Source organism: Mus musculus, chromosome 10 (assembly GCF_000001635.26).
Source record: "Mus musculus strain C57BL/6J chromosome 10, GRCm38.p6 C57BL/6J".
Taxonomy (NCBI): Eukaryota; Metazoa; Chordata; class Mammalia; order Rodentia; family Muridae; genus Mus; species Mus musculus.
In genome coordinates, this window is record NC_000076.6 from 56,108,865 (window position 1) to 56,125,310 (window position 16,446).

The 16,446-nt window shown below is 40.7% G+C and overlaps 2 protein-coding genes across 5 annotated transcripts in view; one reads left to right on the top strand and one right to left on the bottom strand.

Moving 5' to 3' along the window:
• Positions 1-8,016, top strand: part of Msl3l2 (MSL3 like 2) — a 33,046-nt gene extending 25,030 nt beyond the window's left edge. For both annotated transcript variants that reach the window (XM_006512876.4, NM_001163833.1), the window contains one exon: positions 5,990-8,016. In XM_006512876.4, coding sequence (XP_006512939.1) covers positions 6,317-7,432 — 1,116 coding nt within the window. In that variant the 5' untranslated portion in view covers positions 5,990-6,316 and the 3' untranslated portion in view covers positions 7,433-8,016. The remainder of the gene's footprint in view (positions 1-5,989) is intronic.
• The window catches only part of Tbc1d32 (TBC1 domain family, member 32), a 214,676-nt gene that overhangs the window by 94,572 nt on the left and 103,658 nt on the right, over positions 1-16,446 (bottom strand). For 2 of the 3 annotated variants that reach the window (NM_001033385.3, XM_011243191.3), the window contains exon 22: positions 14,647-14,735. In NM_001033385.3, coding sequence (NP_001028557.2) covers positions 14,647-14,735 — 89 coding nt within the window. Of the gene's footprint in view, positions 1-2,400; positions 2,473-14,646; positions 14,736-16,446 lie in introns of those variants that run through there. The other variant, XM_011243192.3, reaches the window with a different exon arrangement.

A 16,446-nucleotide genomic window follows, 5' to 3' on the forward strand; every position in this document is an offset into this window, starting at 1 on the left:
AACAGTCATTAATACAGTGGTGTGTGGGGTGTGTGTGTGTATGTGTGTAACCTGGATAATGGTATGTGGAACCTCGGCAATGAATGCATTAGGCATTGTAGTCTCTGGAATCAAAGAGACCAGATTCAAATTCCAGCTGTACAAATTACTAATATCTGAAGTCAATAGCTTACTTTGTGCCCTATTTACATTAGCTATTTTCTAAAGGATCCTGAAAATAACTACCTTAGGGGATTGTTCCAAAATGACATCATTTAAATTAGAACCAGTGCACAGCTCCTAGAACTTCATGGCACTGAGTAAACGTGATATGGTATGGGGGAAGGAATGGTTTATATTTGGGGATATTCTCAAGAAACCTTAGAAGATACAAACAAAATAAGGCACCTACAAAACCATACAGGTATTGAAGAAAAAAAATCAAGTTATGGGAAGAATAATGTAGCCATACTGTACTGTTACTGAACACATCAATGAATAAGATTTATATAAACATAATGATGTAAGGCTTCAAGGATGATCCCATCAAGAACATGGTAAAAACTGGAGGGAGGAAGGGAGAGAGGGGAAAAGTAAGTTCTAACCATCCAGATACCTAGAGATGAGAGACAAGAAGTCCAACTTGGAAACATCAAGACAGTGTTAAACATACATTCAGTTACTTAAAGACCTAAATATAACCCAATCACAAAAGAACTCACATGATATGTACTCACTGATAAGTGGATATTAGCCCAGAAACATAGAATACCCAAGATACAAGATACAATTTGCAAAACACATGGAACTCAAGAAGAATGAAGACCAAAGTGTAGACACTTTCCCCCTTCTTAGAATTGGGAACAAAACACCCACGGAAGGACTTACATAGACAAAGTTTGGAGCTAAGACAAAAGGATGGACCATCTAGAGACTGCCATACCCGGGGATCCATCCCATAATTAGCCTCCAAACGCTGACACCATTGCATACACTAGCAAGATTTTGCTGATAGGACACTGATATAGCTGTCTCTTGTGAGGCTATGCCAGGGCCGAGCAAACACAGAAGTGGATGTTCACAGTCAGCTATTGGATGGATCACAGGGCCCCCAATGGAGGAGCTAGAGAAAGTACCCAAGGAGCTAAAGGGATCTGCAACCCTATAGGTGGAACAACATTATGAACTATCCAGTACCCCCGAGCTCTTGACTCTAACTGCATATGTATCAAAAGATGGCTTAGTTGGCCATCACTGGAAAGAGAGACCCATTGGTCTTGCAAACTTTATATGTCCCAGTACAGGGCAATGCCAGGGCCAAGAAATGGGAGTGAGTGGGTAGGGGAGTGTGTGTGGGGGGGGGGGTATGGGGGACTTTTGGGATAGCATTGGAAATGTAAATGAAGAAAATACCTAAAAAAAAAAGACTTAAATATAAATTCCAAAGGAAATAATTCAGTTACTGGACAGCAGGAGCCTCTCTGGGGTGGGCTAAGGGAGTAGGAAGGGAAACGTGAAGAATTACTCTTCACCTTAAAAGCTTTCCCAAACTAGTTGACTTTTTAAACTATTTAAATTATTATGTAATGAAAATAAATGAAAAACACCATTTGGAGGTGTCATCTGGCCCAGAGGTTTTCCACCTTCCTAATGCTGAGACCCTTTAATACAGTTTGTGTTGTGGTGACCCCCAGCCACAAAAGTATTTTCTGTTGCAACCTTGAAACTATAATTTGGCTACTGTTATGAATTGTAATGTAAATATTTTTAGACTTCACGGTATGCCAAAGGGGTCACGACCCACAGATTGAGAACTGCTGATACAGACAATGAAATCATATTTTCTCTGTGTTCTGTCAACCAGAACAGGCTCTGCAGGGAGGAAAATGTCAGTCTATCCACAGAAGGCCTTTGCTTTTGCTCAGATTGAACAAATAAACAAATTTATGCTCTAAACTCTAGATTATATCTTAATTTTTTGCTTCTTCCTGATTATTTTCTCTAATGTGATACTGAATATGTTGATTTTTGTTTGAGATGGTCTGCAAGTGGACAGACAGTAATCCACAGTCACAAAGCTGTTAGTCACCCCAAATGAGTTTGTTTTGTTTATATTACAAACCTGAAATAAAATTCTTCCTGGGTGAAAGACTGACAATCTTGGAAACTGGACTGTCTTACTTAGGGTTTTACTACTGTGAACAGACACCATGACCAAGGCGACTCTTATTCGTACAACATTTAATTGGGGCTGGCTTACAGGTTCAGAGGTTCAGTCCATTATCATCAACCAACATGGCAGGATCCAGACAGTCATGGTGCAGGCAGAGCTGAGCCTTCATCTGAAGGCTGCTAGCAGAATACTGGCTTCCAGGCAGCTACGATGAGGGTCTTAAAGTCCACACACACACAGTGATTCACCTACTCCAACAGGGCCACACCTTTTAATACTGCCACTCCCTGGGCCAACATATACAAACCCATCACAGGGACCTATGAAAGTAAAGGTGCTCTCAGAAACAACTCAAAATATACTGTCAGAAATTTAGGGCAAAGAACCAGACCCAGATTAAGTCCAGATTCCTAAAACTTTCTGGATTACCTTGTTAAACATTAAGACTTCCAGTGAGACTGTAATTGAGTCCTGCTAGAAAATAATATTCATAAATATTCTATTATATATATATATTAGTTACATTAAACTGATGACATTTTGTGATTCATGTTACATATGTATATTAAAATCATAGATAAGAGGTTTTATGTAGACAATAAAAACATGTTCTTAACATGTTTCATTTGATAACTCCAGTAATTTAGAAGCATCTTGGCTTTCCAGTATAGCCCTGCATACAGAGAAAGAACAATCCCAGTGCTTATCAGCAGGTATCACTATTTCTCTGTGTGTGCTCTGATAGTTTAGCACAGCCTACCTATGATCAAAGCAAATCCCAGTTAGCATAGTCTACCTATGATCAAAACAATAGCCTAAGAGGAGATTGTCTCAGTGTGGCTGGCATGTGAGGCACATCAGCTCACACTGACTATGCTTTAAGTCCCTATGATGCCAACTCCAGAAGCCTGGTGTGCACTAACTAGGCGAGCTCCAGTGATAATGTCTGCCTCATTTGCAAATGGAACCTACTAGACTGGCATAGGAAACACTGAAATTTAAGACTAGTACACATTATCTAGTTCTCTTTCTAGAGATGTAGTATACTCGCTATTGCACATCCACCCACATTCCCTTCACTTCATCCTACATTATCTTACAATTTGCGAAATTAAACATCCCCCCAAAGGACTCCCGTGTGCTACAAACGTGGTCTCCAGTGCAACGTGTAGAGGTGGACTTTTTGGAACTGACTGGCCATAAGGGTGCTGGCCTACTCAATGGATTTCCTTTCATGGATTCTTCCTTGAGTGAATAACTATGGGACAGTAGGAATTGGAAGGGGAGCCTAATCTGAGGAGGTAGGATGTCACAGATGTGCCTGTGATGGTTCATGTCACCAACACCTCCTCTCCTGTGATCTTCCTAAGTGTCATTAGGTAAGGAGCTTCACCTCACCCTGCCCTTCCTCCCAAGGACTGTGGATGCTCAAAGCTGCTGGCCATGGGCTGAAATCTATGAAATCGGGAGTCAAAGCATGTCCCTCCTGGCGTCCTCCCTCTGCTCTGCCTTCATTCCCTCCTCTCCTACTCTTCTTTCACATCCTTCCCTCCTCTTCTGCCCTTGTTCCATCCTTCCTTCTCATATTCCTTCCCTCTCCTATCCCACTCCCTCTCCCCTTTCCTCATTCACTACTAGAAATAAAAATTACTTCAATGTGAAATATCTGAGGTCTTTGAATAAAGTGTGTGATATTATAGGCCCTTTTACTTGCTTTATAATGCATGCTTTAACATAGTGGATCCCTTACAATGGCTTTCAACCTTCCTAATGCTGCGACCTTTTAATTCATTTCTTCATGTATTTTAACCATATACTTATATTCAAAACTATGATTTTGCTACTGTTATCAATTGTAATGTAAGTGTCTGATATTTCTGGTGGTCTTAGGCTACTTTGTGAAAGGTCACAACCCACAGGTTGACAATTACTGCCTGAAAAACTTGCACAACCCAAACTAAATCTACCTTTATTTAATAGAAATACTGTACGCTTCTTTACAGCATTGCATAGCACTAGTGAGGAGGGTACAGGAATGACTGTGTAAATAGGACTTGGATACCATAGTCTCCACTTGAAGACATTTCACTCTCGATTTAGTTCCTTCCCACAGGCACAAGCCCTTCTCTCTCTCTCTGCCACTTCTCTTCTGCTGCTAAATTAGTGCATTAAATAAAAATGAAGTACATTTCATTTTTAACAATACTTTAAATCAATTTGTGCACCATCTCATAAATTCTAGAGAATAGGCCTTTACAAACTCTAATCATACAGAATGTATGTTTCACATAAATTTGCTTTTGTATATCTCCTGTATTCACATATTTGGCTATATCTTACTTAACTACATTCATTTCTTTGATATAAAAGTTTTCCTCCCACAGGGTTAGAGAAAACTTCCTGCCTGATAGTCAAAACCCAAAAATGGGGACACAATTTATACAAAACCGTAGATATGCACACCAAGTGTGCACATGAATATGAAGCTTCAAGTTTTCAATATTTACAGATTTGTAAAAGAAAGAACAGGGACAGAGCCAGTTTGCCACCAGGTCTCTGAATGAACACTGAAGGAAGAATGAATGGAAATTTTGACTAGGCTTTCCGCCTTGCCCTAATCTGATCTGAGCTGCAGAAAGGATCTGGGACCTCCTGCAGCTTCAGTTTAGTTTGGGCTTTTGTAAATACAAAGCTTTGCAAATATATATAAAGACAAAGTATGGACTAGAAGCACACTGAATATACACATTTTGTTATATATACATACTGGTGAATTTATATATTTTGCAAATCTGAATGCTTAATAGAAGCTGTGTCTGTGCTCAATGCAATGCTTTACACTTGGTTACCAAGACAGGGCTAATACAGACTAATCACTGGCAGGTGAGTTAGAACTCATCTGCAATGCCCAGCATCTGGCATGAAACAAACAGACATAAAAACAAACAAAACCCTAGAACTACTACTCATGGAAGTCACTAGCCACGGTAGAAAGAATTGACAAAGGACTACACTTATGTCTAAAAAACTTTTCTAAGTCTGGTGTGGGGGTGCATAGATGCACCCTGAGGAGGAAAAAAATTAGCAAAGTGGAAAAAAAAATGAATTCCCAAATAAAAAGAATGCAAAAGACACACAAGTAACACACACACAAAGAATAGCTAATAGAGCATAGTGCTTGCTGGGAACTTAAATATTTTCTGACCGAGTGAACAACTGAATAGAAGAAATAGATTCCATCAAATTGGCAGAATGGAGAAAGCCACAACCTATGAGACATGCAAAAAGGGTAGATAGAAATGTATAATTTGAAAATGTGCCAATTCTTTAACATCGCTAACACCACTTATAAGAATTTGTTGTAAAAAAAAAAAAAAAAGTATAGCTGTCCACAGATTTATCTATCGGTTTTAAATTAAAATGTTCATGAATCCTAATTTTATAAACACTGGACAGTCTACATGTACAATAAAACATTAGTTGCTGATTGAACAATTAGCAACAGATGATCATTTAAATTAATACAAAGAATAGAAAGTACTGGATATGTATATGGGTATTTGTGATTGTGTGCACGTACATAAATTTTTAAAATGAGGAATTTGTAATCAAGGTTATATTCTAATTTATGATATTAAATATTTCCATAATGTAATTTTAACTGTCTCATTACTAAAGTTAATCAGATTTAACTAGTAACTGGGTTACTAAGAATAAGTAGGTTATTTGGTATAATGGAATATTAACGAACACTCAACTGTGTTTTATTACGTTAAAATGACCAATTTCCAATCTAAATTTATTTCTAAAATTGGTGTTATTCTTTTTCTCCTAAAGTCCTACAGAGGCTGGTCCTTAAGAAAAAACAACAACTGAATTTCAATTCGACTCAGGAAGTGCTGCGCTTCCAGCTTGACCACTGCCGCGGGCTCGAGTGCTGTGCAGCGCTGAGATCGTCACACGGTTGCTGGGGAAAAAAACTGGCAGAAAGTTCCAGACTCTGATCTATTTGAATGGCTGAGATGGGAGGTGACAGCCCGAGACCTCTGGCTCTGTGAAGACTCATGAAGTCTCAGGTTACAGTGTGAGCCTGCCAGGAAAACAGCAGCCCGCCAGAGGAGCCCAGGCCGGAGGGGCGAGAGCGGCGCGTTGCCAGTGACGACCATGGCCACCCTCGGCTGCGCACCTAAGGATGACGGTGAGGGGAAGGATGAAGGAGGGAGTGATCGAGGTGATGGCGACTCAAAGCCTAAAGGCAAGAAAGAAGTGGAACCCCACACAAGACGGGAAGCGGACGAGCGGGCCATGCGCATCCCCATCCCGGAAGTGCTCCAGCAGCGGCTGGCGGACGACTGTTACTACATCAACCGCAGGCGGCGGTTGGTGAGGCTGCCTTGCCAGACCAATGTGGGCGCCATCCTTGAGTGCTACGTGCGCCACTTCTCGGCGAGCGTGCTGGCCTTGGGGGACCGCCGGCCGCAGCCCCAGCGCGCTGCGCCCGAGAGGAGCGTGGGCCTGTGCCGGGAGATGGCGGACGGGCTGCGCATCACCTTCGACCACGCGCTCCCCTTGGTGCTGCTCTACCCTCAGGAACAGGCTCAGTACGAAATGGTCACCTCCTCCACCTTTTTCTTCCCCACTGAGGAGCGAGCCAGCGATGCTGGCAGGAGCCAGGAGGCGCCCTGGCCGGGCCCGTCGCCCCCGCAGCCCTCGGAGAGCCAGGCCGTGGCGGGGCCAGCTGCCCCCAAGAGGCGCAGGGCAGAGGCCGAGGCAACGCGGGCTCCCAGGCGATCCACCCGCCACAGCACCCACTGCCACTGGCAGGCTGAGGACCGGGCCTCGCCCCAGGCCAAGCGCAGTGTGCCCAAGCTGTTCCCGCACTTGCAAAAGACACCTGTGCACAGCGCAGCACCGTCCCCCATCGCTCTGACTCCTGGCAAGGAAGGGAGTGCCATGTTTGCTGGCTTTGAAGGGACAACTGAGGAAATAAATGAGATCCTCTCCTGGAAGCTTGTGCCAGACAACTACCCTCCAGGACACCAACCGCCTCCTCCCTCCTACATTTATGGCGCGCAGCATTTACTGCGACTGTTTGTAAAACTTCCAGAGATTCTTGGAAAGATGTCCTTCTCTGAGAAGAATCTGAAGGCACTACTTAAGCACTTGGATCTCTTTCTAAGGTTCTTAGCAGAATACCAGGCTGACTTCTTCCTGGAGTCAGCTTATGTCTCTGCCTGTGAGGCGCACTATAGCAGCAAGAACCCCAGGACACTGTGTTAAAGTTTTAATGTCTCTGTAAGCATAGCTGCTCCACCTGGCTTTGTGTTCAGTGTTCTAGGTTGGCCCACCTTGGGGGAGAGGGGACAGGCTTGGATATTTGAGTTCCTCACATACTGCAGTTATTTTTGTTAACAACCAATTACTTCCTTGCTTTGTTTTGTTGCCTTGCCTGTAGGGAGGTAAAGTTGCTTAATTAGTTAATGTATAAAAATACATGCCATTGCACAGGCTGCGTGTGACAGCAGGAAGCAGCCTCTCCTATGTTCAGAGGGAATATTCCAAACTATACATAGGTTCTGCTCTTCTGGTAGACATCACACAGGCTGTTAACAAGAATTACGGTGTTTAGTTTTCTTAGCATCAAGCAAAATATTTTTGAAGACTCTTCTAATGTGATGAGATTGGAGGACTCTGTTCAGAATATATGAGTTCATATTTGGACACATGGCAATCTGAAATAACTTCTGGGGAAAACAAACATTGACAGCAAAAGAGAATTTCCAGCTCTATAATTTGTAAAATTCCCTTTCTGTGAAACATTTTCTTTGGTTATCTAAATAAAGCATTTTTGTCTGACAAAATTATTTATAAAGCTTCTCTATTCTTATACAACGTTTACTATTTATGCCTAAATGTAAAGTAAAAAGAAAACCAACATTTCACAAAGCAGAAAGCTGTTGCACAAAGTAGATTCCCTAATTTTGTTTTGGAGAAAACTGACAATAATTTTATATGAGATACGATACGGCCTCAATGAGAGCAAAGGAAACTGAATTTAGGGGGCTTATATTAAAACACTTTACGTTTGAATGTATACTTAAGAATTATTATATAAGATATGAATCTAAAAGGCACGTTGACAGACTAGAACTTGCTTTCCTGTCTGATACAATGAAAACAATACCGGATGATGCTGTTACTTCATCTTTACCATGAAATACGCAGTTTTTAATGTTGAAATAAAACATCCTAAGAAAAATATTTCTCTAAATACTTTAGATGGCTAGGAACAGCAAGCCGCTAAATCTTGGGAAAGATGAAAGAGTTCAGGCAAATCTTTTAATGGACAAATTTTGCAAATGTTTTTAAAAGGTGCTGAATAGCAGGGTAGGTACGGAAAGTTCAGAATGACTCAATCTGTGGGAGCAACCTTCACTGCAAAGGTCACACTGGGAAGGGGCTAGGGATCTGCTGGCGGGGACAGAGCAAGCTTTGCCCTTGAGGACAGGCTGTTTTTGTGTGTGGAGGGAAAAGTGTGCTAAAGGCCTGGAGGCAGTAAGGAGCACTGTGGTTGGGGAGATGAAGATGGCCTTCCTCTAGTCAGAGCTGAACAAGTGAGAAATAATGGACACTAGAAAGGAGGCCATAGATCAAGAAAGCCCTCCAAGGGTGTTTAGCTCTGATTTTCAAAATGAGAAACAGGAAAGGAAGCTTAATATCACTATTTTATTTCCTGCATTAATTTCCTCTCTATTAATTTATGAACACTCGGGAGACAATAGGGTTGGAGAGAATAATAACCACATTCTACCTCCTGCCCACTGATCACACTCTTCTAGCACAAAACATAGCTCTTAAGTGTTCAGTGACCCCAGGCAGAGTAATCTGAATGAAGGAGGGTGATATTTCTTCATTCTTTTATGTGTATGGGTGCTTTGTGTTCCGTGTGCATGTCTGACCTCCATGGGAACCAGAAGAAGGCATTCACTTTTCAGGAACTGGAGTTCCAGGTGGTTGTGATCTACAGTGTTAGTGGTGGAAATGGAACCCAGGTCCTCTGGAAGAACAGCCAGTTCTCTTAACCCATTAGATAATTTCTCTACCCCCCAAAGTGTAAATTTGGAAGTTACACATATTCTCTCAGGAGACTGAGGTAGGTGGATTGCCATGAGTTTGAGGCCAGTCTGGTGTACATAGAAAGACCCTGTCTTAAAAAAAAAAAAAATAACAAGAATTGTCTTTCTATATAAAAGGCACTATACTGAGAAACCCAGATGACTCTGGTCCACATAATCTCTCTAGTGTAAAGAGGAAAGGATGGCCCCGACTCACGAAGGCAGGCTCAGTATTAAGCAAATCTTCGAACTTCTGACCTGGGTGGGAGCCTCATGGCTCATGGGCGATGATGTAGGTGTAGCGGGAGTGCACTGTTGATAGATTCATTTAGTAGACGCTTGATAAGTGATGCAACAACTAACAGATAAGGCCTAGAATACAGAGATGAGGTCTCGATGGGATGCCATCTTCAAAACTGAGTTCCCCATGGGCCCATTCAGGTTCCCATAAGGCCCTGGTAAGTTTTATTACAAGATCCTAATTGTAACAAGAAGAACAAGGCTGGTTCTGCATCCCCCCAGCTTCTTGTCTTCCCACAGGAGCTCTGCCTCCTGGGCACGGTGAGTGCCCTTCCTGTTTCTTCTTTGTATTACAGCACAGCTACAGGCTGTGGCTTGGATGGCAGCACCATGGTGTTCAGACCTCCCAGCCGTAAGAACCACAGAGCAAATAAAATGCTTCATAATTAGCCTCGGAGGTTCTGTTATAACAACATAAAACAGGCGAAGACAGATAGGGACATGAGAAGTGGGAGCCCAACGGAAGCACTAATGTCCTCATTATTCACAGTAGAGTCGATCAGCTCTGTCCAAAAAGGAAATATCAGATCTCTTGAAGGATTTTACATAATCTTATTTCTTAACCTTACAGAGATTCTGAGGAAAGTACTTACTGAAGTGGAAAAAAAAAAGTTATTTGAAATTCAGCAATTCCTTCCATCTCACTGGGGTGTCTTTTCCTGTCTGTGGAGTTCAGTTGAATTGAAAGTGGCACTCTTGATTCCATCTTCATAACTGAATTAATTTCTATGTATGCATATTACTATACACACACACAGAGCAATGTCTAGAATAATTTCCTTCAATGTTTATAATGACAGTGAGAATTAATAGGAATTTCACTTAATTTATTATACTTAATTTCCCATACTGGTTAATTTATTTATAATAAAGATAAATGACTGTTTGAGAAACAGAGAAAAAAATAAGACGACTTTCAAACAAAAGCAACCAAAGAGATGGATGAGCCGCTGAGTGACACGAAAACAAAAGATTCATTTTGTTTGCTTTCATGGGAGGAATAGGAGATCCCAGAGTTCAGTTTTTGACATATTAAGTTTTTGATGCCTGAGAAATGTGTGAATTGAGATGTCAAAAGGCCAAACGTGGTAAGAACTCAAAGAGTATTGGGGGTGGAAGGCTTACGCAGGAAACACCTTCAGAATTTCATTCAAAGACTGCTCTCAGAAAAAGATTTAGAAGTTACAGCTACAGATGTATATAGTTTTACAGAAGTCAAACTGTATTTTTTTGGTTTTGTTTTTTGAATCAGAGTCTAAGATAGCTCAATCTAGCCTGAAACTCACCATGTAGCCAGGGAGAGCCTTAAATAACTCTTTTTTATCCTGCTTATACTTCCCAAATGCTAGGACTGCAGGCATGGGTCATCATGCCCAGACACAAAAGACAATTGTTTTTTATATACAAAAACCAATGTTCCACTATTTCAAAAGCTATTAAAAGTTAAAATGGGATGAAAATCAGGCAAAAAAAAAAATGGCTGCATCAGAATCAGTAACATGACAGTGACCTTGGTCTTGAACCAGAAGGATGCACACCTCCGAGAGGTTACAAACTCAAAGCCAATGTGAAGTAGGCTGAAAGGGAAACAGAGGTGAAGAAGATGGGAGGCAGAGAAAGAACTGAGCTGCAGGGAGCTGGAGAGTCGAGATTCGTGTACAATGTTTAGGGTTGGCTGAGTGTAGGGTGGATGGATGGATGGAGACATTCTCACCCTGCTAGGAATGACCCACAATGACATAATAGGCACGAAGGAGCACAGGGACTAATCAAAGAAGCAATGTTCTTGAGTGAGAGAGAATTACCACGAAAGCTCTCTAAGGCCATCTCGGCGAATTAGACTTCAGAGTTCTCAGTAATCTGTGATGCTGTTGAAATGTGAAAAGCCATAAACCACATTTCACTGAATCTTATATTAGTCTCAGTGCCATGTTTAGACACAAGTTATTGCAAATGTGCCATTAATGCTATCTCTAGAGTTTTGAAGCAGAGACGGGGCTGGCATAAGCAAGAAAAGCCAGACACACTCATGAGGTGGCATCTTGGAGAGGATGTCACAATGAGGATAGAGTCCAAGCACAGCACGGAGGCTGTAAGGAGGGAAGTTCCAGGTAAAATTCCAAAGCACCGAAGCACAGGTTTCGGGCATAATGGGCCACCACGGTCTCTCATGAACCTCAATAAACACTAAAGAGTGGACTGGAATGAGCTGATTCTCTCAAACTACAACTGTATGAGACAATGGAAATACTTCAGAATTACAAGGGAAATAAGCTTAGTATGATGATGGTTAACACTCATGGCCACCTTGACAGTCTCTAGAATCCCTCACCAGATGTGCCCCGTGCATGCCTGTGTGAGGTTTCCTACATCGGGTTCTCTGACATAAGAAGACTCTCTAAATATGGGCAGCACCTTCCCATAGGCTGGGGGTCCTGGATTCATAAGAAAACCACCTGGGCACCACCAGCATCCATCTTTCTCAGCTCCCTAACTGGAAGTACAATATGGAGAGCTGCCTCAAGCTCTGCCATGATGCCTTTCCCAAGGTAATGTAATGTGCCCAGAAACCATGAGATTGAATAGTTTTCCTGCCATAAATTGCTTTGATCAGGTATTTTGGTACAGTCAAGGACAAAAGTAATGGATATGATTCTTTAAAAGAACATGTTAAACAAGAACTTCTCAAAAAAGAGCTGGAGAGATGGAAAAACTATGCTTGCAGAGGACATACGAGAGAAGGACTTACAATCATTTGAAATTCCAATTACTAGGGATTTGACACCCTCATTAGCCTCCATAAACAACTGCACACATATGATTTATGCTGGTGTGTTTACATAGGCACACACATAAATCACTTTTAATGTTTAAAAAACAAAATATTGATTAAAGAAAAACTGAGAGAAAGCTCAAATTAACATGCAAACTTTTCTACATGTAGTCCTTTTCTCTGAACACTAAGGTGGTAATGTAGCAAATGTGTGAGAGATTGCTGGCCTGGCAATATTTGTTCCCTAGTGAAGCATAAAACAGAATAGAGCTGATTAAGTATGAAAAAACACAAAGGACCATTTTTTAGAACTTTTACTACCAAGGGTTTATATGTGCCTGATACTATTTTAAGCCCTTTGAATTGTTCCTATGTAGTAATAAGAATAAGAATAAAAATAAGAGTAAGAATATATGTAATAATAATATTGTGAGTGCCCTGCATTTTACAGCTGTATGAGTGCAGCTCACACCAGTATACAATCCTGGCCCAGAATATTCATACTGCTAGAAAGTAGTTCTCTCTCTCTCTCTCTCTCTCTCTCTCTCTCTCTCTCTCTCTCTCTCTCTTTCTCTTTCTCTCTCTCTCTCTCTCTCTCTCTCTCTCTCTCTCTGCAGTGGGACGGTAGTACACTTTCTACAAGACAGGTAATTCCATTTGTAGACTGTTAGAAAGGATGTAGAAAATGCTTATTAGGAGCTTTCATTTTTATAAATTCCAGGAAGTGTTTTCCTAGAACAGTTGTTAAAAATATCACAAAAGAATGAAAGTTGACAGAAGAGGGGGTGACAAAGGATGGGTACATGGTTTAAAGGATGAAATCACTAGCCACCAAGCCTGATTATCTGAGTTCCAAGCCCCAGAGTCAACTACACCAGTTGCCCCTGACCCCCACCCACGTTACATGTGCATATGCACACACACTAAATAAATAAATGTAAACTTTAAAAGGAATATACAAGAGGGAAAAGGTATGTACTTAGCATGTAATTAGAAGAAACTAAAATCTATTTTCAATTATCCAAAATACAGAACAAAAGAATTCTGTTGAATCATTTTTAATCTACAATACTGTGCCTTCTTGCTATGTGATGTCCCAGATCAATAGTAAAAATTTAATGTGAAAACATTTTGAGATAAGTAACACATCATTTAAAAGACATTAATAGTTTCAGCCTTTTTATATTTTAACCAAGAAGTCAAAACATGGAGTTCAGCTATAAATGAACAAGTAAAAATATGAAGCTAATGTGCACAACTGTGAGGTGCGCTGCTAGCAAGGACTCCTCCTTTTAGAACAGCATTCACGGTATTTCTTTTGCAGCAAATTATCACGGGCCTCCTTCATGCCTGAGAAAGTTACTTTGCTAATACAATAGAAAATCATGAATGTATGAAAAGAAATTCTTAAATCACTGCTTCTCAAGGATGTCATGTTTAGGTGGAAAAGCAAGTTACACATAGACATTTGACTGAAATATGTGTTCCTAAGTCTCTGTATCCTGGCCAAACACACATCCTTCCCCATTTGAACAAGCTAAATAAAATGTCAAGGAATATAAACTCAACCAGAAAGTTTTAAACATCAAGAATCAATGATCAATACCAAGGAGCAAAGTCTGGGCCTCGAGAACAACCATCCATGTTGAGTCCTATTTCAAGGCTTTAGTATGGCAAGGATCTAACCACAAACCAGCCTCAAGAATCTTCATGTGACTCCTAAGAAATCCCAATGAAAACAGTCCTTGATGGACTCCTATATGCTGAACAACGGTAACAGCCACTAATCATATAGAACCTAAATTCTTACAAAGGCTGCAGTGACAAACCCCAAGTGCTAACATTTGCTTTTACTATAATGTTATAGAATGGCCCACTATCTTTAAATACTATTTTAAAATTAACCCACCTTAGCACTTTCTAGGAATATAGATAATTGGGCTGTGGGGCAGCTCAGTGGGTAAAGTGTCTGCTGTACAAACATGAGGACTTGAGCCTCATCCTACGCACTCATATGGAGGGCAGACTGTCCTGGAACCTCAGTGCAGGTAGGCGGTGACAGACAGGTTCCCCAGAGCTCATGGTCAACCAGTCTATCTCAATCTGTGAGCTCCAGGTTCACTGACAGACCCTGTCTCAGTAAAGGAGAGAGCAACCGAGAAAGACATCTGAGTTCAAAGTCAGCTCCCTGTGCATATACACCGCCTCCCACACGTGGACATATACTAGGTATCACACAAGATATATAAGAAACAAATGCTCAACTTTTGCAATTTGTAAAATATGCCTTAAATTGAGTTGCTTACCTTAGACCAAAGGTGTGCGACTGTTCATAATTCAGTAAAGACCGGATCTTGGCTTCAGAGTTCAAAACAATAAGCCTATCCATTATATCCTAAAGATAACAAAGAAACACTGAGATTCTTTTTAACAGAAGCTGTTTAAAGCAATTAAAGCAATAAATATTCACTTAAATTTCTGACTCCAAAACGTGGATTCACCCTGGAACCAGCTGAGAGCAGTGAGGCGTTGTGATCAGAGATACCCAGACGCGTCCTAGCCTTTGAGAACCTACAGGTCTAAGTGAGGCCTGAGCATTAGGATCGGAAAAGTCTCTAAGTGGTGTCCAAATAAAGGAGCAGAACATACGCCTAACATTCACTGTGGCCAGCAGCCTGTATGCAGAATAAAGTAAAGATAGGAGCGCCTCAAATACACACTAATCATGAAAGCAAATATAAAATCTACAAATATGAAGCAACAACAGTCAATAGGAACATTTTTATCTAGTAGTTATTTGAGACTGTGCTAATAGCCTCTCTAGTGTGTAGAAATCAGCGGTTCATACTACTGGGAGAATACTCTCATCATCTAGGAAACAAAGGAAGATGACTAACAAATAGCAATAGGCAGAAGGACAAACAGATAGAGAAATTGGTTTACCTAGGAGCAATTAAGGCACAAAGCCTACAGGAGTGATTCCAGCATTAGTATTCTTAAAGCTTCTCTAGATTTCCCATTATGAAGCCACCCCTCAAAATCAGAAGCAGAACGCTGCCTCGAGCACTGATGGCATTAGCCCACCATACAAGGTTCTCTGTCGGTACAGCCATCTCTAAAGTGTTTCCTTTAAAGCTCTGCTTTTTGCCTGATGTCTTGACTCATAGGCATAATCTTACCACTTAAGAAGTTAAGGCAGAAGGACTACCTTGAGTTTGAGGGCAGGCTGGGCTACATAGTGAGTTCTGGCCTACCCTGGGCTATAGTGTAAGACCATGTGTCAATAAAAAGAAACAAAGACAAATGAGCACAGTAATTAAAAACCAAACACAAAGCCCTGTTTTGTATACATCTTGGGTACAGACTTTAGAACTTTATATATAAATACATCAATGAATTTAAATACAGCATATTTTTGTGACCAAGCAAAAGAAGGTTTAGTTAAGAAACAAAGTCAAATGAAATGAATTAATGCCTTCATGAAAGATGACAAAAGAATGGTCCCAGCACATGGATAGAAGGTGAGGGAATGAGTTTAGAGAGGAAGAAGTAATAACAAATGACTCAAATATATATTTGATAAATGCTAAGTAAAGCATAGCAAAAATGGACAAGGTAGCCTTAACCTGGTAAGATATAAGGCTCAACCTTTTAAAGAATGCATATATTGGGCTAGGGGTATAGGGCAGTTTGTAGTTTGTCTCATAATACGCACCAGACCCTGGATTTGATTCTCAATATGAGAAAAACTAGGCATGGTGGCTCATACCTGCAATCCCTGCACTCAGTAGGTACAGGCAACAGAGCAGAAGTTCAAGGACATCCTTGGGTTGATTGCAACCTAAAGACTACCCTGGGCTACATGAGAACCTAACCCATTCAAATATGTGTATAGATGTATACTGTCATTCATATATATGTATGTGTGTATATATAGATATAGATATAGATATAGATACACATATACACATACATACACACACATATCCTATTGCATACATACCTATACATACTCAAATTTATTGGTATTTTATAGGAATGTATAATAATAAATAAATTTAAATAAAAATATGAACAAAATACAGAATAAAACAACTCATTTTTTA